This window comes from Amia ocellicauda, chromosome 1 (genome assembly GCF_036373705.1).
Source record: "Amia ocellicauda isolate fAmiCal2 chromosome 1, fAmiCal2.hap1, whole genome shotgun sequence".
NCBI lineage: Eukaryota > Metazoa > Chordata > Actinopteri > Amiiformes > Amiidae > Amia > Amia ocellicauda.
The window spans coordinates 12263317-12288951 of NC_089850.1; the positions used below are offsets into that span (position 1 = coordinate 12263317).

The window sequence follows — 25635 nt, forward strand, 5'->3', positions numbered from 1 at the left end:
CCTTAGGATTCCATTGTGGTTCTATACTGTTGACAAGAGAGGTGGAGGATTTGGAGACGTTTTGTTCTGTATAATACAGTGAGTCCGGGTGAGAAACGCCACACGTGCTTCAAGTAAAAGACAGCTTGCAATAGAGCTGGTCTGAGTAGATACCCCCCCCTTCTGTAAAATAGGACGTTCATTTTAAAACTCCCACTCTGATACCTGTCTGCGCTGGTCTTCTGTACGCAAAGACAGCGGTGTGTTTGGAACGTCCGATGACTGAACATCATAGCCATGTTGCTCACACCTTTTGCATCAAAGCGCAGACTACATTCGCCCCGACAGACACTTGCGTTGCACGGCAGCAGGACACCTCACACTGAATCAGCGCACACAGTTCATGTCGTGACCCTTGTGTAAACTAGAAGCCTCTGCAGCAAGTGAGGAAGTCAGGTTCCCGCTGCTGGTGTTTTCTTTTGTTTGGTTTCTTTCCCTTCTTCAATAATTCAAGCGTGGCTGGCTGAACCCGACGAGTTCCTTCTGCGCGATATTAATCCCCCCCACCCCCCCCGCAGAGTTTCGGTTCTGCATTTCAGATCTGCCCCGTGTGCAATGGGGAACGCTCAAGCACTAATACAGCTAAAGCCCGATTAAATACAAAAGCAAATGGGTGCACAGATGGAGAAAAAGCAAGGTAAGCATTTACGAGCAGGTTTACAAAAAAAAGTGAAGTAGGAAAGTTGGCACAGTTGCTTTGGCCGACTGCCAACGCTGCTGATATAATTGCTGGTGTGACTGTCTGAAAGTTTTCTTGTGAACCACAGCCACGTTTCGATCTTGCCCCAGGACAAATTCATGAAAAAGTAGCGGGCACCACATCTCTTGGGATTCTGGGAGTCCTAAATCCTGTATTATAGTCATCACGTGTCAAACACATTGGTTTGTTGCCAACTTATTCAGCAGCTGTATGGAATAACCTAACATTTATATTTACCAACAGCAGAATAATTAACCCGGAATGAACAGTCTGCAATCTGGGAGAATTGGACATTAAACAAAGTTGGTAGTTCTGGAAACATATGCCTTAAATTATACCATCATATTTAGTTAATTTTCAGCCTAAAGCTATTAATATATTATAAGTAACTTAGTGAAGATAAAACATTACAGACACTTTTTCCAGAAGGATATTCCATGTTCCAGGGTCTTTGTAAGCCCATCAGCTTTGGGCTGAGATGAAATAGCTTTATTGGAGCAACTAGGAGAGAATAATAATGCAAAAAATTGTAGACCTTTGATGTGGCTTTTTGTATTTTAGTTTCCTTTGATGTTTTTATAAATATATCATTAGGGAATTGTAATTCATGTTTAAATTACTTCTTGAATGGTTTAGAATGGACAAAAGGTGTTTTCTATGCATTCGTCTAAAATCATTTCAAGATGTGAAGGTACCACGTGGCAGGAGAACTATTTTCAGGCCAAATCTGTTGAATCCATTACAGATTCACAGAAACCCACAATCCCTGCTGAGGATTTCTTTTCTGAAAACCAGAGATTCAAAATGATAAATATGATGTACTTTTTATTTAGATTAAGTTCACTCAGAAGCCGGTTTTGAAGCACTTGTCCTGTGCCACAGTCCGGTGGAGAGAGCGGCGCATCTCCCTGGTCTGGTGTTGAACTGGGAGTCCAGTCGTGCTGTTCAGAGTGCCAGCTGGCTGAAGCCGGCTACAGGTGGGGGCGCCGGGCCTTTCTTCTTGGCTATGGTGCCCTGTGACGGCACAGCTAGTCTACTGTGAGGGACTAAGGCAAAAAACTTGAACCTTTCTCCCATTTTCTCCGGGTTCATCACCACATCGTATCCACGCAGCAGCTGCTCCCTTGTTGGGGCGTCAGCACAGTTCCTCAGGAGCACCTGGGAAAGAGACGACCGAGTCTGAAGGAACGGCACGGTGCGGCGCGACAGTCACCCCACGGTACCGTTTCCAACGCCTTCACACGACACAGATGGGATCTCAAAGGTACAGCCCCTCACCGCGGTGCTTTCAGTCTCTCATAAGAATACCCACCTGCAGCCTCACATCGATGCCCATGTTCTTCAAAAACTGCTGCTGTGTGACGGGACCAAAAGAAGCCACCTGCTCTCCCGCTATCCTCCTCAGGTAACCGAAATCCACGTCAGCCGTCAGATCTGCAGTGCCTGGAGCCGCCAGGACCTCATGGAGATTGTGACCACGGAAACCCTACCAATACCACAATTACCACATCGGCAGATATGTAAATGCAGTGCGGGTCACCCTTTGGATATGGCAGAAACTGGGCTATAGAAAAAATAATACTAATGTGAAAGCAGGGTCGGCCGTATGTTTTTAATCAGTCACTTCATAACAATTTGTGAAACGGTGAGTAGTAATGTAACATTTCAGCAAAAACCTGAACCGCTAAACGAGTGACAAAACACTTAGTCACCTGACTTTTATCATTTAAAAACACCTACAAATGCCAGACCGACTGCCTACTCCTTCTATAATGTCATACTCACCATTTAAAAAATGACTGAAACAGATATCTGTTACAGATTACTTATTTTACCAAGTTGTTAGTTATTTTCCTATCTTGATGGTTTAAGCGCCCAATTTAGATGCCTTCCTCATCTAAGTCTGGGTAGCAAATCGGCTGATTGTGGTCGCCACGCCATTTAGAAACACCATTAAGACTTACTCGGCAGTTTCCCTCAGACTGCCCGTCCATGTGAACTGAAATTGAAGATGCATGCGTAGTGGCTGGAGCCCCGGCCCCTGAGCATGCTGACTCACTCTGAAGGTGTCCGTCTTGGTCCCATCATGGCCATAGTCAGCTATCAGGGACGCACCTCCGTCCCGTGCAATCCGATCGGTCAGCCTCTGAATAAGAACGCCCGCCTCGGGACAGACTTCCACATGCGCCCTCTGTTCATCCACCTGACAGGGGGAGAGCAATGCATATGAACGTGGTTGTCCTTATGGTTCAATAAACAGCCCACACCCAGACGCACAATCTTCAGAGCCAACTTTTACTTCACCAGTAGCCTGCAGTCATCTGTTCATCACAATCACAGGTATGACTTTTAGTACAGCTTCAAATAGGCAACCAATACGGGCAAAGAAGCCCAGCTGTCCTGCCAAGTTCCAGACAGAGTTAAGTTCCAGCAAGAGAATTACAGCCCAGCCTTAATCTTATTTCTGATTTAACCGCAGCGGTGGTTGAAAACCCCGGTCCTGATACACCCCTGTGATGACAGGCTTTTGTTCCAAGCGTGCTCGGAATTACTTCATTGCAAATGTATACTATAATTGCTTAATTTGACCTAATTAATATCAGATGTTAAATGATGGGAGATAGATGAGGTAAGGATTTAATTAAGTGGGAGCTCGGCTGGCACAGAAAACCAGTAGAGATGGGGGTTCTCCACAACCGGGACTGAAGTCCTGCCTCCGGCCATGTTACAAGTCTCGTGTATGCGGACGGCAGCAGCACTGATTGCACCAGTTTCTCTCTCTCAATTGTGTGAATTCTATTAAGCAAAATATTGACTTGTCCTCCACTTGTTAGTTTTATCTCCTCATGTGGAGGAAGAGAAACTTACTATGCAATCTTATAAGGAATATGAAGGAAAATAAGTGTATGATAACATAACCCATATCTTCTTTTGAAATGGGCATTTGCTAAGCTAATACTTATATATTGTTATTCGTTCTTTCTGTAAGATTCTCGCCTGCAGGTCTGGACTGATCAGAGTCAGGTGGGCAGAGATTTCAGAGCTGGTACCATCAGATATAACTTTTTCAGTTTATTCTTTCTTTCACATCACTTATATCAGGAGAACTTTGCAAAGCTCCCACATTTAAACTGTAAAATCATAACTATGACAGACTGGTAACCCTCAGGCTATTCATTACATTTATAGATGCACCCACACGTCATCGCAGCCAAGTGCCACCTCTCCACAGTCGGGCACTCTATGGCACGCTGGCTGTGGCACTCGCTGATCACGACGCATCTGTGCCCAGTGTCTGAGAAAATGATTTTATAGGTATAAAATTGCTATCTGTGTGTAGAGCAATCCCCACAGCCAAAGCTGCTGGCAGGTCTTCAAATACGATTTTACAGACCTTTTAAATAATAAAGTGCCCTTTTTAAAAGCTACAGTACCAACTACACAAAAGATCAGATGAAACTCAAGAGCGACTGGCTTAGGTTGTGGTCTCTCGCCAAGATTTATAACCGTTCTCAAATGTTCCCCATGATGTAAGGCTTGGCAGTCCATTAAAAGTTTCTTCTAAGCATCTCAAAAACAAGAACAGATCAAACCGGTCTGTCGTGTATATACTGTATAAATGTGCGTAATGAAAAACAGATGGGTGGAAAAAAAAATTGCTATCAGGACTATGTAGACAACAGCATTGGCACACTTCATTTGATCCAGCGCTGTTTATTATTCAATTTTGTTTGTCAAATATTGCTTATTAAACTATTAATTGATCAATGGTATCTTTTTTGAAGCCAATACTTCTTGATATCCATCCTAAATCAAATAATTCCTTATGTCATCTTTTGTGCAACACAGAATAAGAACGCGTGTCTTTCGCACACACATGCACAGTGTTACCTGCAGGAGCGTGGAGGAGGCCAGGGTGGGAGTCGGGGCTAAAACGAACCGCAGTTTCTCATCCACCTGAGGATCGATATCCACCATGATTTCTCGCCACCCCTGCTCTGTTCTCTGTCAACACAAAAACACCATTCGGTAATTTCATTGACCAGAAATCACACCTACAGATCACACCCCTAATTGTACTAAATGTTAGTCATGAATACGATTAAATCCATGTGTTCATTCTTTGACAAAGGATTATCATCCGTCAGCTCTGTCCAGCCACACTCAACAGAGTCTGAAAGAAAAAAGCCCCAAAAGCCCCCAGAAAAGCACAAGAACCCCAGTACCTGAAATTTGTGGATGGGCAGGGCGTCAAAGAACTCGTGAGCAAGGAAGAGGCTGAAGCCTGTTTCGGGGAGAAAGGGCACATCTCAACAAGCGTATCAAAAGAGTTAGTACACTTCTGTGAAATCGTCCTGGAGTCACACTCTTGTAAAGTGAGGAGTAAAGCGCGGCGCAGCACGACCGCACCTTTGGGAACATCCTCTAGGCCCCGGTACCAGAAGACGGGCAGCCCCGTGCTGGTGGTCCCTCTGCGGTACACCGGCTCGTTCTCGGTGCCGGCGGTCTGGTGCTGGTCTCCGGTCAGGGTCTGGGCCTGGACCTCGCTGAGACGGGGGCTCACCTCGACCAGGTGGACAGTCACAGAAGAGCCAGCCAGCACTGAGCTCAGCTGACTGAACACCTGACGCACAGGAAATAGGAAATGTACCCAAAATGACAAAAATGATAAACAGGTTGGGATTCATTCACTTTCACTTTCTCTCTCTCTCTCTCTCTCTCCCCCAGCATGTTTATAGGTTAGATCAGGGGTTCCTAATGTCTGGTGATGGAGGGCCAATTTCCTGAGGTTGCATGGGATGGGGGGGGCCGCAGTAGAAAATGAACCACCGATTTGATTTCCTATACATTTCTGCCAGGGAACATTTATTAACTTTGTTGTATTATTTTCCCCCCAATTACATGTGTAATTTGTAAAAATATAAAAAAGCTTCAGAAAAGGGATGGTTGAAGGCTGTCTTAAGGGGGTCCGCATTTGGACCCCAGACCGCACTTTGGGAACCCCTGGGTTTGACAGTCCGGTGGGTAAAGAGAATGAATGTTCTCCGGGCTTTAGCACTGACTCACAGTGGGTTATCTTGAACAAGTTACCTAACCACTGCTCTGACCTTTCAATGAGACGTAAAAACCCAATTTCTATTCAAGGGGCTTGCTTGAGAAATTACTAATTCATTGGCGAAGACTCATCTTGCATTACATCAATTCAGAACAAAACAAAATGTCAGGGAGGATCGCTGTGACTGGAGAGTCCACTGGAAGTTTTTTTTTTTTTTTTTTTTACTTTTTTGTCTTTGAACCACAATCGCACTAAACTGTATCAAACCTTATTATGTTGGGAGTATCTACAGAGATACCATCAGAACTAAGAATTAAGAAGTGACCTGAATATCACCATACATACGGAAGACTACTGGTTTGTACTTAAAAAAACAAATGTGTTGTTGAAAACGTTAAGAAACAGCTCGTTGTGCTACACACAAAATAAAGGAAACACCACCCTCTACTGGTGTAATGAGGAACTGCAATGTATTTAGGTTTAGTGTTCTTCAAATCCAGTCCCTGGGGCCACAATTCACCAGGTTTTCTAGGGCACTTTAAATCATGCCCTGTATTAGACCTAGAAAATGGGTTAAAGTGGTTCAGTTAAGTGAATAATTACTTCAATTAACTAATTAAGAGCTCAGGTGGCATGGAAACCAGAACTGAATTGATCTACAATCTGTAACCAAAAACAAAAGCTCGTATCTCTTCAGTTTCAATTCAGTTTACGAGCAAATACATCTGTCTCCTCCACTGCTACCACTATCTCCATTTGGGAGAGGTCAATCCACATGGTTATAGTCTCCTGTAAATGTGGAATAACAATAATGACTTAACCAGATTTAGAAAACCAAAATACAATCACACGAGAGCGCCCTGCCCACCACACTCACTCGTAGGATATCGCTGGCCAGAGAACCTCTTCCAGGACCAAGTTCTACCACCTGGAGGTTTTTTGGTTTTCCTGCAGCCATCCACTCACTCACACACCATATTCCCAGCAACTGCAGGACACAAAACAAAACTGTCAATCTCGCTGGCATCAACAGAGTACCATTAGTGGGAAAGCAAGACACTTTTATAAAGAAAAGGACTGTATAGGTGAGCACATGAAGTGAGCAGGAATAAAACTGCTTTCTGAATATCCTGGAAACATTTCAATCTTTGTGCAGCTTTTAATGCACTGGACTGGAGGTTTGTTTGGGGACACAGGCTTTGTATCCTACCTCTCCAAATATCTGACTGATTTCAGGTGATGTTATAAAGTCTCCTTCCGCCCCTAGCATGTCATTATGGACATAATAACCCTGGGAAAGAAGAGAAAACAGTCTGAAAATAACTACAAAAAATACAATAACAAATAAATAAACCACCCAAAATATATAACTACATCACCACAAAAATGCTCAACATACAATCTATTACAAATATGTTACATTTAAGAGGACCCACAGAAAAAAATCATTGTCCAGAGTATCATATTTTATCATGAGGTATTTTAAAAGAAGTACAAATCACCTAGACCAAAGTTTTTTAGGTAACACCACTAAAAATGGTTTCCAAAATTGTTGGCTCTTTGTACGAAAGATGGTATCAATTTGTAAATATAACATATTACTATTAATAACAATAAATTAAAATACTTTTTGTAATAACTAAGGGTACATTTGGCTCTTCCGTACCAAAACTGGATTGGTCAGAACCTCTCTCATGTACTCTGCCACTGAAATAGGACCAGTTGATTTGATTTTGGATGTCAGGTGCTTCAGCATTGAAATGCCCGTCGGGGGTCTCTGCTGCGCTGGGGTTGAGTGAAGTCTTGTCTGTGGGAAGTTCCATGTTCCTGCTGGAAGCAAAACATACACTGAACAAAAATATAAAGGCACAATGTAAGGTGTTGGTCTCGTGTTTCATGGGCTGACGAAAAAGGTCAGAGAAAGTTTTCATACCCACAAAAAGCTTTTTCTCTCCACGACAATCCATCCACCTGACAGGTGTGGCATTTCAAGAGGCTGATTAAACAGCACTATCATTACACAGGTTCCCCCTGTGCTGGGGACAATAAAAGGCCACTCTAAAATGTGAAGTATTGTCACACAACACAATGCCACGATGTCTCCAGTTTTGAGGGAGCGTGTGATTGCCATGCTGGCTGCAGGAATGGCCACCAGAGCTGTTGCCAGAGACTTGAATGTTTATTTCTCTACCATAAGCCGCCTCCAATGTCGCTTTAGAGAATTTGGCAGACATGTCACCCATTGAGCATGTTTGGGATGCTCTGGATCCTGATCAATGCTATGGAGATGTGTCAAACTGCATGAGGAAAATGGTGGTCATACCAGATATTGGCTGATTTTCTGATCCACACCCCTACTTTTGTTTGTTTCTTAAGAGATTTACATCTGTATTCATGTGAAATCCACAAATTAGACACTAATTAATGAATTTCAATTGACTGATTTCCTTACATGAACTGTAACATCTGTTTATTTTTTGTTCAGTACAACAAAACTAATATCAGTGCAGTTCTTTACAATATACAACGTGTAAGCAATTCCAGTCTTTAGAAAGAGGTTGATCTCGGCTGTGCAATCGAATTGATTACTAGGGTAAGATAGTCAGATCACCTGTGTATCCCAGCTCTAAACTGAAATGTAGTTACAAGCTGCAGACCGCTCTAGATTGAAATACTTGGCATCCCACCCTTGAGAAGACATAGGGTGCCAAATATGCCGGTATACCTGCTCAATCTAGAGCGGTCTGCGCAAGTGCGAAATCAATGTGATTGCTAGGGGATGCAGGATTCATCATAACACTAGAGGACGGGAACTGTGCACTGTTGTAATAGACAACGTCTGTAGGGTCCTGTGGAAATGTGTGATGCCATTTGTACGTGTACGCCCCCTATTCTATCAAATAAAGGGGGATCTGGACTAACCTCGACTTCAGCTGCACCACAGTACGTCCAACACTAACCAACTAACTATAACCAAGAGCTACCAACATTTGTAATCAATTAAACACGCACACTGCAAACAATGCTCAGACAATGAATAACATGCTCAAAAGTATGCTATACAGTAGAAGTTACGACATGAATTGCCAATCGACTTATCTGCTCTTACCTAAACTCGTAGTTGCACTGAGATATTTGCAAGTCCTGCGTAACTTCAGCGACTGAATGAATACTTTCATGGTTTTCCGCAGCATGACGTGGAGGGAAAAAATGTATAATCAAAACAAATGCTACATTATTATTCACAACATGTTATAATATCGTATACTGCTAAACACAGTCTGTGTACTAACAGCCCTGGTTTGTGTGACAAACACACATTAAAAACATGGCTTCGGTCGTTCTCGGACTCTCTCGTCCGTTTCCGGCAAAGTGAGGCCTGTGCGATGCTGGCACCATATTTGTATTTAGGCTTTTGTAGATTGTAAGACACTGTGACATGTCATCTACTCTTCTCCTGGGTAGCTGACTCAACAGTAGTAAGGATTATTGCGGGTTACAATCTATGAACTCTACGTACTTTCACCTTTCAACTTTGACTGATGACCTCCAGGTCCTTGCTGCTAAGTTAATATTATTATTGTAATCAAAACGAAATTAACCAAAATCATAATTCGGTTTTATATACCATTTTACTTATCTGATACAGTATATTTATGTATGATTGTATTAGTTGTATAATATTATAATCGTTTGGGGTTTCTTTTTCTGTGTCACATAATTACTTGTATTGTTGTATCTCTCTTCCGTGTCCTGACGTGTTGCGCCGCAGGTCCCCATGCTGGAAGCAGCATGGCTCGCAAACGGCAGCATAAGTTGGACAAGTTTAAAGTCGATCTGGAGGAAGAAAATCAAAATGAAGGAGACAAGGCTGATGGAGAACCGGAGGCACAAGACGAACCTTCATCCGCAGACGATGAGTTTTCTCTGGATGATGTTTTGCGCTTGGGAGGGACTCGGGTGAGGCTGTCCGGCTCTGCATCTGCGTGGCGCTGTATTTCAGTGTAGTGCCCGGCTGTATTGCTGTTATTACGGTTTAATTTATTCTCTGCGTAACGTTTATGATGTTTAATTTGATTTGCTTCGCTTCAGTGTTAAGGTGCACGCAATAAGAATAAACAGTGGACTACACTGTGTCGCTTTGAATTCGTATGAAATGGAATTAACTTTCTCTGGTGAATTTGTCCACTAATTGCTATAGCCTAAGGATGTTTTATGCCGCGATTACTAGCACTGTTTCCAAAGGCTATGAGCTATGTATCCCTCACATCTTGATGCAAATCACCATACTATATAAATAAATGATAATTTGCATTATAGCAGACTTGTATTGAATTCCTTAGAAGTTTGCAAAATAAAGTACAATTATACTGTAATTTAACTTTCCAATCTGATTGTCTGTTGTGATTTGTTTAGTTTATTTTTATGTTGGATAGCAACGTAGTTTACATGTTTGTAAGGCAGTAGAGGTACTGTCATGACGTATTCAGTATCAATTAAATAGAGGAGCACAGCTAAACATCAAGGTCCAAAGCAGGAAAATTGACGCATAAATACAATATTGTCAATCAAAAGTCATGCCAATCATGACATCCCCACTAGAATGTGATTAAAGCAATAGATGTGAAGATTCATTGAAGCAACCTCCAGTTATATTTTGTGAATAATAAGGATATTGCTTAGAAGCATGGTGCTAATGAAGTTAATTTGTAAACCCTCTCCATTCTGTTTTATACATTTTACTGATTTTTATTTAAACAAATACATTTTATTTTTCTTTCTTCTCTCCATAGGCGGACTATGTTATGCTTGCAGCTGTGGAGGAATCTGCAGAGCTCATAGATGGTGGCAAGAAAGGTGCTATTGATGACCTGAAGGAAGGAGAGCTGCAGGCCTTTATCAACAAACTTGGGATCCGCTCCTACGCAGAGCACTTCCTCATAGAGAAGGACGAGCCCACGCCGCCCGAGAAGAAGGAACCCAGTGTAAAATCAAAGGAAGCAAAAGCAGATAAGAAATTAAAGGAGCAGGGGAGTGATGGTAAGAAAAAAACAAACCAGTTTAAAGACGCCCCCAGCGCTGAGGGCACAGGGAAGAAGGCCAAGCAGAAGGCCAACGTGTTTGAGTTCCAGCCGCGGGAGCTGCTGCTGATCAAGCCGGGCGGCAAGTGGTTTGACCTGGAGTACACTAAGGAACACACTTCCCAACTGCAGGATGACACGCTGGTCTCCAAGTACCGAGCTCTGGCTCAGAAGCTGTACGAAGCGGAGACTGACTTGTACAGGAGCAAGAAGAACATCCAGAAAGGAGCCAACTCTGCCTGGATGAAGACCGTGGTGTCCACAGGCACACTGGCCGATCGGATGGCGGCCATGACCCTGCTGATCCAGGACGCGCCCGTGCACACTCTGCCGTTCTTGGAGACCCTGGTGGGCCACATCAAGAAGAAGGGCAGTCGGAGACAGAGCTTGATGGCTTTGGACACTTTCCGGGAGCTCCTGATCTCTGACCTGCTCCCGGAGAACCGCAAGCTGAAGACGTTTTCCCAGCACCCCTTTGACAGGATCGAGGAGCTCTCCAGTGGCAACCGTGATGCCAGGGACCGCCGCCTGATCCTCTGGTACTTTGAGCACAACCTCAGGCACCAGGTGGCTGAGTTCGTGGTGGCCCTGGAAGCTCTGGCCCACGACACAGTGGTGACTACCAAATCCCGGGCCTTGACCACGGCACACGAGCTCCTGTGTTGCAGGCCTGAGCAGGAGAAGGCCTTGCTCATGCAGGTGGTCAACAAACTGGGTGATCCCCAGTACAAAATGGCAGCCAAGGCCTCCTACCTCTTGGAGACGCTGCTCCACCAGCACCCCAACATGAAGACGGTTGTGTGCAGCGAGGTGGAGAGGCTCATGTTCAGGCCCAACATCAGCCCCAAGGCACAGTATTACTCCGTCTGCTTCCTCAACCAGGTCTTGCTGAGCCACGATGAGAGCGACCTGGCCAGCAAGCTCATCACCATCTACTTCTCCTTCTTCCGGGCCTGTGTCAAGAAGAAGGACGTTGAGAGTAAGATGCTCAGTGCCCTGCTGTCCGGCGTCAACCGGGCCTACCCCTACGCCAATGCGGGCGACGAGAAGATAAAGGAGCAGATGGACACTCTCTTCAAAGTGGTGCATCTGGTGAAGTTTAACACGGCAGTCCAGGCCTTGATGCTTCTGTTTCAAGTGATGGATTCCCAGCAGACTGTCTCTGACCGCTACTATGTTGCGCTCTATAAGTAAGATTTTGCTTTATATAAACTCCAACTCCCTGGCAGATAACTCTTGGATACCTTTAAAGAACTGTTGAGCCACCTTCTGTGTCTACAACAACCTGCCGGCAGACCATATCACCCTCACGTTTAAAAGTATCCTTGTAGGGATTCGTTTTTTTTTTTAAGGATGGTCTGACTGATTCTTTCAGTGAATTGTTCTTAAATTCGGTTTGTACCTTCAATTTAATTTTGGAAAGGGAAAACTTGTTAAACTATTTAAATTCTTCCTTTGTCAGCTGCTGTGGGTTTGAAGATGATCTAGCGTGCTGGTGTGTGTGTGTTTTACAGGAAGCTCCTGGATCCTGGCCTGTCGCAATGCTCGAAGCAGTCCATGTTCCTGAACCTGCTGTACAAGTCCCTGAAGGCAGACATCGTGCTCCGGAGGGTCAAGGCCTTTGTGAAGAGGCTGCTGCAGGCCAGTAGTGAGCAGAACCCCACCTTCATCTGCGGAGCCCTGTTCCTCGTGTCGGAGGTCATGAAGGCCAAACCAGGCCTTCGAGTCCTGCTGCAGGAGAATGGGGTAATGTCCTGGAACCGTCACTCTCTCTGTTCAATCCCAAGGGGTTAACACTCCTCTCCCTGTAGTACCCCCGTGTGTGTGCTGTTGTTTTTTTATCCCAACTGGGGTGTCTAACCTCTTTCAACCTTTAATTAAAGTTACTATTTAATTTGACCCTCAGAATAGTTCTTGCGTAGTTAGATATTTCAAGCTCCATATGAAGCTCTTTAATTCTACTAATTCTGGGAGAGAAAATAGTCAATGTAAACAGATTATTTGTTAAACATATTAAAAAGTGGAATTAAGCAAACGGAGGTATCTGTTGGATCAAGATACTAGACACTGCAGAGATGCCACACAGGAGGTCTTTCACAATAAATACATACGTGAAGGATGTCAGCACGTTCACCTTGTGGTTTGTCTTTGGTGTGCAGGAAGGTGAAGAAGAGACTTTTGCAGACCTAGACGACGATGACGAAGAGGAAAGGTTTGTGGATGCAGATGAGGAAGATCAAGGCCAGAAACTATCCAAGGAGGAAGAGCAAGGCCAGAAACAGACCAAGAAAGCAGAGAAGGCTGCACAGTCCAAGCCAGCTGCATCTTGGGTCCACCAGCAGAACCTGGAAGGTGAATTGGGTCCATTTCTCTTCCTATCCCAATAAATAAATATGAGAATATTGTTCAAGTAGAAATATGCTCTACCCATGTTCCTTCACACTCGCCTAATGTACTGCTTTAGGCCTTTAGTCACGTACTGTAAGAAATACTGATAGTAGTGACGTCCCCGGCACGAGAAGAAAAATAATGCAGGACTAAAGATGAATATTCTTCTTAAACAGGTGGAAAGAACATGGGAAGCTATGATCCCATGCACAGAAATCCTGCATTCTGTCGGGCTGACAACACCAGTCTTTGGGAACTTTCAATGGTAAGAATAATGGGAGGGATTGTTACATAAAAATGTTTTAATGACACTCAATAGTCCTTCACTCGGTTTAATGAACTGGAATAGTTTCAATTTCAATTAATCAGTGATCCACCAAGTCTAATATGATTTCATTGATAGGTACAGTTAAAAGAACATAAGAAAGTTTACAATCGAGAGGAGGCCATTCGACCCATCGTGCTCGTTTGGTGTCCATTAATAACTAAGTGATCCAAGGATCCTATCCAGTCTATTTTTAAATGTTCACAAATTGTTGGCTTCAGCCACATCGCTGGGGAGTTTGTTCAGATTGTGACGCCTCTCTGTGTGAAGAAGTGTCTCCTGTTTTCTGTCTTGAAACAATACTTCTTAAACTACAAAAAAGTCACCGGATAACATTGTTTCAATTGAAGGGTGTAAATATTTTGGATAGCAATTGTATTTAAAATCTGTCTGCAGTAGAATCACATTTATCAGAGATTGTGATGTCATTATACCAAAGTATTGTGCTTCTGTTTCCCAGCTTGCATCGCATTTCCACCCTTCTGTGGCCTTTTTTGCCAGAACCATCCTGCAGGTGAGATACAACTCGTAACCTCTTGTACCCTTTACCTTTGAAAAGCCCAAAATACCGAAAGTAAAAAAAGAAATGCAGCTATTTTGTGCTTTTAAATCCAGATTAATTTTATCCAAGCTGGAAATGTGAAAAAATAATATAAATTGAGAACTCATCTTTTGGGCAAATCTGTGCCTTGTCTTGTAACAGTCTCATTTGTGTTTATTTCTGTAGGGTGATTTTATCCAGTACACTGGCGATCCACTCCAGGACTTCACCCTCATCCGGTTCTTGGATCGCTTTGTCTTCAGAAACCCAAAGCAGCACAAGGGAAAAGGTGATCTCAGTGGGCTGGGTTATTCTTTTAGTAAAGGGATCCTAGTCTATGTAGGCTGTACTTCCACTGAATACACCGTCATTGTTTAATCGGGCATCAGACAATACTTCGATGTGTACCGCACAGGCAGCAAGTGTCTTATGATTTTATTACATGTTTCATGCAATCTAAAATTCTTCTGACTTTAATATTCATCACAAATCCTTACGTCCCTAAATCCTAAGTAGGCTGTCTTTGCTGGGTCTGCCAATATAGTATTTGAGTTGCCTTTTCCTCAGGGTGGAAAGTGTTTGAGGAAAGATTGTTGATCATCCTTCATAAATATAACGTGAAACCATTTTTCACTTCTGTATGTGTAATTGTATTGGGAAATAGAGGCTATAATGTTTGTTTTGCTTCCAGAGAACACGGACAGTGTGGTCATGCAGCCCAAACAGAAACTGTCCATGGATAATGTCCGCAGTTTGCCTGGTGAGTTATTTCAATTTCTTGCAGTTATTTGGACAGTCTTTAGGGGTTAGATTATTTGTATTTATTTATTTAATTTAATCAATCATCGTCTCCTAGTGAACTGTCGGGAGTTTCTTGAAAAAGACGAGAGTCAGATTCCAGTGGATGAAGTGTTTTTCCATCGGTGAGTACAACGTCTCTATAAAACCCAGATGGCCAGACGCTTGTGTCTTGGGGCCGGGGTTCACACGCTGTCCTTCACCACACAGGTTTTTCAAGAAACGGGAGTCGGAGAAACAGCGCAGGACCCGTGGGGGCGGAGATGACGAAAGCGTTGAGGACGTGGATGACGAGGAGTTTGAGAATGCCCTTGGTGAGTGTGGCAGTGTGGAACAATGACTTAATCACATATGAAAGCAAATGCCAAAATGTTCATCCTCTTCTGATTTTGATGTATTTTGGGGAGAAATGATTACACTGTTAATCCTGGCCCTGAGTGACCTGTAATTTGTGAGACGCCGGCCATTAAATTTGACCTGAATTGGACCCCAACCCAACCTCTACATGCTCATGTCATATATATATATATATATATATGTATATATATATGTATATATGTATATATATATATATATATATATATGTATATATGTATATGTGTATATATGTATATATATGTGTATATATATATATATGTATGTATATATATGTGTATATATATATGTATATGTGTATATATATGTGTATATGTATATATGTATATATATATATATGTGTATATATATATATGTGTGTATATATATATATATATATATATATAATGTGTTTTTTAAAGTATAAATAAAAAGTTGACTCAATCCATCTAACGTAGGCAAGCCAGACCTAATCTTTACCTTTGGGGTATGAGGTGGTTGTTTGGCATTTTTGCACGGGGATAATTGATGTGTGTTTGTGTACCATAGATGCATTTGAAGGAGATAACTTCTTCTCGAAATCTGAGGAAGAGTGTCTGGATTTTGCTGGGTAAGCTTTATATTTGTATCTTTTACATCAAGACTGTTGGTATTCAATTCTGAATGGAACATGGAGTATCCAGATTTGGACAACTCCTGATTGTTCTTTCCTTCTTTTTGGACTGATGCATTTATTACAAACAAAAAAAAGTCTGGGCTGCACTGGTGTGTAAAGCTCAGCTCACCGTTCCCAAAACAAAGATATAGGAAATTGAGTGAAAAAATTATAAAAGGATTTTCTGGGCATTAGTGGGAAAACTAAAAAACATAGCTGTTGAGCAATGAAAATTTGTTTTTAGAGAGCAGGAAGTGGGGCTGTGAAAAAGCTTTATAGAAGTGCAAACATTACCATGCATTGAATTAACATGCCTGTAGTGTGTCACAAATTGTCTAGTTACGGAAAGCAAAATGCAAGTTATAACCACAGAGTCTCTCACTATGGAGATGTCAGCTAGCATTCATGAAGTGCCTGCAGATGCCACAGTAGTGGCCGAGCTTGGTTTCTGTCACTGGCTAGTTGTTTCTGTAAGATTCAAGGTAGACGCATGTAGGAAGATGATAAGGACATCTCTGTTAATGCTGTCTTCACTGTCAGCAATGTGAAGAGCAAGACTAAGGGGAAGAAGGGCGCAGAGGACTCGGACTCCGACTCGGACATGGAGGAGGGCGATTTGGATGACGAGGAGGTGTCTCTGGGCAGTATGGACGAGGAAGACTTTGGGGATGAGCTGGAGGAAGAAGGTGGAGCGTTCATGGACTTGGGAGAAGACAACGATGACGACAGTGCAGGTGTGGAAAATCAACCTGACGATCGCCAAGCTTGTGTTTAGCGGCCGAAAGAACTGCATTTCAGTCTGGCCTGTCAGCACTTGCAAGTTTTTCCTCTTCTCACATTGATGAACAAAGGATTTATTCTCTGGTGCTTTCCACTGATGCCACCATGATTTTGAAAATCCTTCATTTACTTGTATATTGTTTTCTGTGAGTTTTAGTTATACATTTGTATTATAAGACCTAAGTCTTTGGAAATTAGCTTACTTTTTTAAATTAAACTCATGGCATTTATGCTCATTAATTCATTTAAAACTTGGTTGGAAGCACTATATACTGCAAAATGTTACTGGCATTTAACATTGATTTCTGTCTTTCAGTCCAAGAAAATGATGAGATTAATATTCTTGAGGGTAGGTTTACTGTCTCCTTGTTTTCTCCATTATTATTTTGCTTGTAAATAGTGAATGATGTGGTTTAAATGCATTTTGAAAATAACAAATGAAAAACCCCAAACACCATTGCTAGTTTTAAATCCACCTTGGACTCCATAAACCTTCACCCTTTAAATGCTGCTTTTAACCTTCTGGTATTTTATTTTTATTTTTTCCCCCTTCTCTTTCTTTAAGATTCGGGAGACGAATTTGCGGAATCTCCACAGATTCGTGCCGTTCCCAAGAAAGGCAAGAGGAAGCAATCGGAAGAGCTTGACTTCTCGGGGTCTTTAGGTAAGACGTGGACTCTCACCAGAACATTCATTCTTAGTTTATTATGTACCCCACTTCAAATAGTTATTCAGGAGTTATCATTTCAGCATGGAACTGTGCTCAGTGAATGAAGTTAGGAGTCACTTTTAATTTCAAATGAATCCACATCCTTTAGGGTCAAAATTGGGACCCAAAAAGAAGAAAGGGTTAAAGGATGGAAAGATGTTTGCTGCAGCAGAAGAGGTAAGAAAATGGTTTTGCAATTCAATATGTAATATAAAACTAGTTTATGCAAGTATTGTATCAAAATAATAATACAAAAAGTTATTGATCTAAAGGTTTAGGCAGGCCTTGTCATCCACACATTGGCAGTTCCTTAGTGGATTATCAAGGACAGCTGAGTTGCATTGGAAGTCCACACAATTCATTAGGGGAATGTAATGTTTACCCAGCTTTTTTGTTAAAGATATTGATTTTATTTTCAGATCCATACTCTAGATAACCCCATTTCCCATCTATAGCTTTACTGAGGGATGTGTTGTAAAAGCGGTCACAATGTCTGGCAGTTTCAACATATTCACAGTCCAGACCTATTCAGTGGTGAAAACAAAGGGCTACTCTATGACGAGATGTACAGTAGAACTGCAGTATAATTTAGCATAACCTCTTCACTGGATGAATTGTTTGTTCTGTTTAACAGTTTGGATATCTGCTGGATGAAAATGCAGGATCGAAGTTTGACAATATTGGCATCAATGCAATGGCAAACAAAGATAAAGCAGGTGAGTTGTGATAAGTGTTTGTGTAGAGAGAGAGCATGTCTACTATAGAACTGCTTCAATGTCTGCAAGAAATCCTACTCTGCAACTAGATTGTTTTAAGTAATGAATATACCCAAGAGATGTCAATAGGAATATTTATTGTATATTAACTTTACAAACTGTTTATATCATGGGGGGAACAGGTATAACTAACATCTTAGTCTGAAAACATTAAAGAAAACTGTGATCTAGAGAGCTGCTCATTTATAATCTTAAAAAGGCTTCCAGTTTAAAGTTTGTAAAATCCTTCAGTCGATATTAACACCATGCTACCCCTGGGCGATATCAGCCAGAGGCCAGTTCAGTCTTCTGCGCTACAGTGACTGTGGAGCTCACCGTGGTCCGTTCATTCCCCCTCTCCAGGAATCAAGCAGCTCAAGTGGGAGGCGGCCCGAGACGAATGGATCCGAGGCCGAGACGTCAAAACTCTCAGGAAGAAGAAGGCGATTTTCAAGAATAAGAAACGGCTGGGCAAACCAAAAGGAGGCAAAAAGAAAATCAAGAGATAACTTATTTCCTGTCAACAGTGAATTTCATGGACAATGCTGCTGTTTTTACTTTTTATTTTGTATGTCATACTCACCTCTACACATCTTTACTTGACCAGGCCTCTCTGTCCTTTTCTCGAATTCCATAAATCCCTGACCATTCATTGGATTTGTAATAAACTGCAAGGATTAACAATACAAGTGAACTGTCACAAGCAACGAAACCTTTCGATTTTTATCTTTAACGTCCTCGAACCAAGTAAATTCTGGGTTTGATTCCCAGTTTAGTGGAGTGTTGCAGAAGTAGAGATTTACTTTCAGGTCATACCTTTAATTGAGAATTGTTTTAAAACAATGTATTGTCTAAGCTACAGTTCCACTGCAACTGTTATGTGGTTTCACATTATGCTGCTATATAATGTAAAAGCAGTTTACCTACCAGCAGGGATTTACTAAGTGCATTCAAACAAACTGTGGCAGTTGTCCAAGTTAAAACAATAGAGTGGTCTTGACAGTATTAAGTTTGTCTAATTTTGTTCATTGGTGTGTTTAAATTCTATGGTAGCATCTTTCCTTATTCCCATTATGAATTAATTCAGCTTTGTATGATGTAATACACCTTAAGAGAAGCAATGTACGATTCCACAGCAGCTGCAGTTTTGTGCTAAAATCAAATCCCTGATGGTAAAATGTAATCAGTGCTATGACTAAATATTATATTAAGAAATGTAATTGAAAGTTTCCAAACTATTTAAATGTAGCCTGTTTGTGTTAGTTTAGAAAGAGTATTAAAAATTAATACGTTTTTTTTAAAGGCCCTTATGTTTCACAAACGGAAAGATTAGCATGATATTCCAAATGGTCCTATTTTCTGCAGAAATGATCCAACAATATCAGTTTACAATCTGTCAAGTTTTCTGCGATCCTGGGAGGCGTGCAGATTATACAATGCCTTGCAAAAGTATTCAGACCCCTGACCAATTCTCTCATGTTACTGAATTACAAATGGTACATTGAAATGTAATTGATATTTTAAAACACTGAAACTCAAAATCAATTATTGTAAGGTGAGACTGGTTTTATGTTGGGAAATATTTATAAGAAAAAAAATCTTGCATAAGAATTCAAACCCCACATATTAATATTTGGTAGACATGGCAGTCTTTTGGGGTAGGCATGTACCAGCTTTGCACACAGTGTCGGGGTCATTTCGACCCATTCTTCTTGGCAGATTTGCACCAAGTTGTTCAGGTTGGTTGGACAATGCTTGTGTACCGCAATGTTCAAGTAGTACCACAGATTCTCAATGGGACTGAGATCAGAACTTAGACGGCCACTGTAGAACATTCCCTTTTTATTCTTGAGACACTCCACTGTTGCTTTGGCCTTGTGCTTGGGATCATTGTCCTACTGAAAGGTGAATTTCCTCCAAAGCTCCCTGTATTTCACTCCATCCATTCTTCTTTTAATTTGAACAAGATGCCCAGGCCCTGCTGATGAGAAGCATCCCCACAGCATGATACTGCACCACCATACTTCACTGTAGGGATGTGTGTTTTGAGGCATGGGCAGTGTTAGGTTTATACCACACGTAGCCCTTTGAGTTTTGCCCAAAAAGCTCTTATCTTGGTCGAATCTGACCACAAAACCTTTTCCCACACCACAGCTGGGTCACTCTCATGCTCTGGCAAACTGCTGAAAGATGGTACTTTTTGATTAACGCCTTCTTTCTTGCCAACCCCCATACAGGCCAGTGTTATGCAGAGCTCTTGATAAGGTTGACTGGTGTGCCATTACTCCACTCCCAGCCACCAAACTCGGTAGCTCCTTCAAAGTGATTGTTGGCTTCTGTGGCTTCTCTCATAAGTCTCCTTGTTTGAGTGCTGAGGGACGGTCTTTTTCTCGGCAGTGCCCGGGTGGCGAGATGCAGCTTCCACTTCCTGATTATTGATCCAGTTGTGCTCACTGGGATATTATTGCATACCTTTTTCCCAATCTATGCATATGTATTACTTTATCTCTCACTTCTGCAGAATGCTCTTTGGTCTTAATTTCCCTTCAGATTCACAGCCTGAACAATGATCCTTCAACAGTGGGGTTGTTACCCAGAAAATGTGTCAGCAACTTTAATGGTTCACAGGTGGAGGCCAATGGAAAAGGTAATCGTGTCCTCCTTAGGGCAATTTCTTTCATCTATGTAAACTGGGAGCTTCCACAGCATAGGGGTGAATACTTATGCAAGTTACATATTTCAATTTGTCTTACAAATAAAACCAATGCCACCAATTGAGTTGTTTTAAAATAAAATATCAAACAGATTCAATTTCAATAAACCATTTGTAATTCAGTAATACGAGAGAATTGGTCAGGGGTCTGAATACTTTTGCAAGGCACTGTATATAATATATAAATTATACATTTGCTTTTGTTAGTCACTCCAAATGTGACAGATTGATCCTATGCAAATACAGCTTTATAAGGTCATATCGAGGATACATACAAGTAAAGTAAAAAATACAGGTTTTCAATCTCACCTTCCAAAATGGATGGAAACCTCTTGTTCATTGTATTTCTGAAATCTGCAGAATAAGAAAATCACACTGTTTTACCTGCACAGCTTAAATCAAGTCTACAGTGCGTTTAATTTGCAATCACTTAAAGATTAATCATGTCCAGTTCATGAAGACAACCACAAACGAGGTGACTGTACACTCGGCACACAAATCCTTTTTCGCCATAGTAAACTATTGCAACTGGGATTGAAAGAAATAAAATCCGAACAAAACCTAAAGTAGCAGCCTGGTGAGTGAAATGTTACTGCCTAGTGAGAATATACATTTCATTGGCAATGAGCTGTGATTGCCAGACCACAGTCTCCTTGAGGAATAATAGCAATGAATCACAGCAGACATGTTCCCCTGCCTTGACTGCTGTTCATCTTTTGGAAGAGCGCGTAAGCCCCGACCACACCGGCGACTTCAAACAGTAAAACCCCCTTAAAGATTTTTCGAGCAAAGGGTTCCATCGTTTTGGGCGCCTTTCTGAAATGAGAAATAATGCTAATAAATCTCCTGTAAATAAACAATAGATACAAATATGCAAACACAGAATCTATAGCTAACTGTTTATAAAGTGCCGTGCAGTTGGCAGATGCTGCTTGTCTCCATGCGTGTTGTACAATAAGGCAAACGTTGAGTGTCATTCCACTAAACTCCATCCAACTGTCCACTAAACAGAGACACCTTAATATTCGATTAAAGCATCTTCCTCTGAATATCTGAGTTAAAAACACACACACAGTTTTGATTATTAGAGGTCTTAAAACCCACCTTTCCTCTTTGTCCTTTCCTTGTGTTTCTCTTTCAGACTACGGATCGCTAGGAAGTCCATTTAGGACGGCAGGCTCGAAACGCGAACGGTTAAGGTGCACAAAAAATGCAATGGGTAAATCAACTTAATTAATAATTTCATCGCCAAACCCACTCAACATTTTTACTTACCGTTTTGAAAATTTAAAAAATATTGTTCACGTTGCATTGACACCATATTAATAAATGTAGCCGTGAACTTTGAAAATGAAAATACATTAATATGAAGCTGTCAAATTTAAGAATCAAATTGAAGCACAAAGCACCTGAAACTGCAGTTTACTCTCAGTGTCAAATTCTCAGGAGAATTGTTTTTCTCAATTGCGTTTATTTTACTTACTACCGAAGGACATAAACTGCACAGTAGTGGCGAGATTAAACACCAGGTGTCGCTATAAACAAAATAATCGCTCAACGCACTTACACATACACTTCACAAATCCTGAGTTGTGTTGTGACTAATTATGCTCCATTTGTACTTACCGGTTTAATTACTCCAGGCACATTTTCACAACACAAGTGGGAACACCCAGCTTACCCATCTGGACATGATGGCTTGGACACGAAGGCACACATATAAATGTTCTGTGTTTAATAGTATCATGTCAGATGGCATGTTATTCATAGTCCCATTTTATATGTGACCTACCCACAATTCAGGCATGCATTAGTGATATTAAGCATCCAAAGTTAATATAACTAGACACACATCATATATAAAGTACCACTCCTCAGAGAAGTGTATGAAAACATTTGTTCGTCTGCATGAAAATTGTTTTTGGATATCTATAAAGCCCACATCTCCTGCAGTATGCCAGTCAGTTGGCTTGTCAAAAAAATGGTTTGTTTTATTTTTCCTAAATAATCATTTGTTTATATTATATAATAATAGCATATATGTAGTGCCTATTATCATAAACTCTTATTAATAATATTTTATAATGAAAAAATAAACAATTAAATCCCTTTTTCCGTTTTCACACAGTGAGCGACGGTGATCGTGTGCAGAACCAACTCCCGCCTGTGTTTGCAGTCCAGCTAAGGGGACTGAAAGGCATTTTTGTTGCACCTCCAGAGGTGGTCCCATTGTGACGAATGACTGACTTTGCACTTTCCAAATGAAAGGTGTCTTAGGTAAAAAGCTGTCTCAGAAACTCCCGAGGTAAACAAGATTCAGTCGGAGAAGCCTGAAACGTGAGTCAGTTTGCATTGTTGGGCAGGGTCCTTTTCACATGGGAACATCCACAGGGCTTTGGATGTGTGTTGTGTTTCTATAGAGCAGTGGCACTGGTTCAGTCAAACCGTTGCATGGCACACAGGTGGTCTCCTTAGCATGCAGATTAGAAAGATGTGTCAGTTGGATGGTTATCCAGAACAGTGTTCCCGCGTTCCCATTCCCAAGATCTGATGAACCGCTTAGTTTTCACTCTTTATTAGGTAAAGTTAATTGAATCAATGTGGATTGCTTTCCCAAGCCTAAATCTGCTGGTGATTCATAATACCTACAAGACTGCACTCTTTGAGGACTGGCACTGTGGCAAACTGATCCAGAGCAAAGCTGAGGTCAAAGTTACAAGGAGAATGTAAAATCAGAATCATGCATATGTCATAATTAAGTGCTCTTCATCAAATTGTACAAATTGTGGCATCTCACACTTCAGACTATGACCAGAGAGTTATGGGTCTTTAGTAGAATTAACACTGTATTTAGATGAAAAAATAAAATGTTTGTCTGATATTATTATGCCTGAACATTTCAAAATGTCTCCCATGACACAAATGCTTGAAAATTTTGCTCTGAAAACTTGAATCGGCCAGAACAAGTAATGTTTATTGCACACATTATTTATTTTGTCTTGTAGTGGTCATCTTCGCATTAGAAACCTATTGTGAATAATTGTGTAGAAAAGTCCATGTTTCTTTGAGCACAATAGTGAACCCAACTGACAAGTGATTGACAACATCTGCCTTGACATCCTTAGCCTGTTTACTAATCCATGATAGAGTCTGTAAACAGGAAATTACTTATTAAAAACTTGACTAGTGTTTTATTTATTTTTAACTCATAAGGTAAATAAAGAAGTCTGTCAAGATTATGGAGAGAATTGAGCTACGCTTCTTTGCCATTTGCATTATTGACAGCTATGCTGCTGTAAACAACTTATGACATCTGTTTTGAGGTTTGTGCATTCACCCTGGGATAAAATACAATCACATTGATTTAAATCACTGATCTTTGGCTTGAGTGTCTGTATTATTCAGGTGATGTTTTTCTGTGTGAGGATTTCTTTGTTAATAAGGTTTTAAATTGTGCATATTGTCCTTTTCAGTTAAACCTTCAAATTAGCTCTTGGTTCAACATATATCTTAGGATTTATTTCATAAATATATGCTTTTTAGGATACTATATGTAATTTGACAAAGTCTCTAATAAAACAAAACATCTAATAGAGCTCTCCTTTTCAACTAAACCTGTTTTAGCCTCAGTTTAAGTGTGAAGACCTGACAATGGGTTTTACTAAAGAAAAAGAAGAAAGAAAGCTGACACTAGCTTTCAAGTTTACAAATTAAAGGAAAATACTTCTGTGTAATTGGCTAGATTCCAGCTGTGCCTTCGCGAAATCACAATGCCCGGTTGGATTACTGAGCGGGCCACATGCACTTCCTGCAAATTGTGGAATACACAACTCCCTAGAAAGAAGTCATTGAACTCTAAAACAAGTGGCAATATTTGCTCACCTGAAATACACACATCTTGCCAATTGGGGTTAGGGTGGCCTGAGGAAGACCAGGCAGCTGCATTGGAGAATAAGCCAGGAAGTTTCTGGGGCTCCCCTGCAGAGTGCCTGTTTATCACCAGCAGCCCATTGTGTTTTATGTGAGGGAAGGCTATGTTTGTCTGAAACCCCAGGGTGCTGATGAGGTGTTAATCTGTTGAGTGGCCGTGTCATTCGGCTACATAGCAGTTAGCCTGTTAGCTGTCAGGGTCTGTAAGGGCAAAATTTATAGGCTCCCCAAGACTCTGCAGAGGGTGATCTTGGATAAGTAAACACAGATTGGACACTTATGTTGTCGTGCTGGCAGGGAGCTTTGTCACTGATCCCCACGTGATGTGTAGCTAATGTTGAGCTCACTAATTTGGCCTGGGCCCCACACTGCTTTTCAGTAAACACTACAAATTGGAAATCTGCATATGGATTGACTTCAGGATGACACAGGAAGGAAATGGATGCTCAAGAGTTATGAAAGTCCCCTCTCTGACTTCTCTCTTTCTTTGGGCTTGTTCGCATCTCAACAAAACACAATTTCTCCTTCAAAACAATGTGAGAAGATATCAAGGTCTGTCAGCTGACAAAATGAAAGCATTGGCCCTGCAGCTGAAGTTCACTGTGGACACCAGTTGCAGTGTCAGGGATAATCCCACAGGCGGTTCAAACGTGAAATTTCCTATCAGAGTTGAATACAAATAAGATTGCTGAAGATCTCATCCTAATAGAAAAGGAAATGGCACTGAGCCCTTGACAGATGTAGAATTTAGACATCCATTTCCCCATGCTGGCAGAAATTGAGGCCAAGTTTAGATAATTAAAAAAAATAA

The 25635-nt window shown here is 41.4% G+C and overlaps 3 protein-coding genes across 5 annotated transcripts in view; 1 reads left to right on the forward strand and 2 right to left on the reverse strand.

Moving 5' to 3' along the window:
• Positions 1-1551: 1551 nt before the first annotated feature.
• On the reverse strand, positions 1552-9256 carry ndufaf7 (NADH:ubiquinone oxidoreductase complex assembly factor 7). Of its 3 annotated transcripts, none has more exons than XM_066721354.1 (10): positions 8905-9255; positions 7462-7625; positions 7006-7086; positions 6673-6783; positions 5150-5363; positions 4966-5024; positions 4631-4744; positions 2799-2942; positions 2052-2225; positions 1552-1897 (listed from the first exon to the last, which is right to left on the reverse strand). In XM_066721354.1, the coding sequence occupies exons 1-10, from the start codon at positions 8987-8989 to the stop codon at positions 1685-1687; spliced, it is 1359 nt and encodes a 452-aa protein (XP_066577451.1). In that variant the 5' UTR covers positions 8990-9255; the 3' UTR covers positions 1552-1684. The 3 variants fall into 3 exon arrangements, with proteins under 3 accessions (XP_066577451.1, XP_066577537.1, XP_066577618.1); XM_066721440.1 differs by lacking the exon at positions 8905-9255 and adding an exon at positions 7729-7813; XM_066721521.1 differs by lacking the exon at positions 7006-7086 and having other exon boundaries at positions 8905-9256.
• Positions 8655-18893, forward strand: cebpz (CCAAT enhancer binding protein zeta). Its single transcript, XM_066720888.1, has 18 exons — positions 8655-8738; positions 9568-9755; positions 10589-12066; positions 12391-12622; positions 13036-13228; positions 13441-13529; positions 14050-14103; positions 14317-14419; positions 14822-14890; positions 14987-15053; positions 15139-15242; positions 15832-15892; positions 16478-16671; positions 17034-17066; positions 17283-17381; positions 17536-17603; positions 18061-18142; positions 18545-18893. Exons 2-18 carry the CDS (start codon positions 9588-9590, stop codon positions 18688-18690), a joined length of 3240 nt encoding a protein of 1079 aa, XP_066576985.1. The 5' UTR covers positions 8655-8738; positions 9568-9587; the 3' UTR covers positions 18691-18893.
• Positions 18263-25635, reverse strand: part of LOC136767666 (protein CEBPZOS) — a 398863-nt gene continuing 391490 nt past the window's right edge. Inside the window, exons 2-5 of the mRNA XM_066721636.1 lie at positions 21999-22015; positions 21592-21710; positions 21204-21248; positions 18263-18849 (exon numbers count right to left, since the gene is read on the reverse strand). Coding sequence (XP_066577733.1) covers positions 18767-18849; positions 21204-21248; positions 21592-21694 — 231 coding nt within the window. The 5' untranslated portion in view covers positions 21695-21710; positions 21999-22015 and the 3' untranslated portion in view covers positions 18263-18766. The remainder of the gene's footprint in view (positions 18850-21203; positions 21249-21591; positions 21711-21998; positions 22016-25635) is intronic.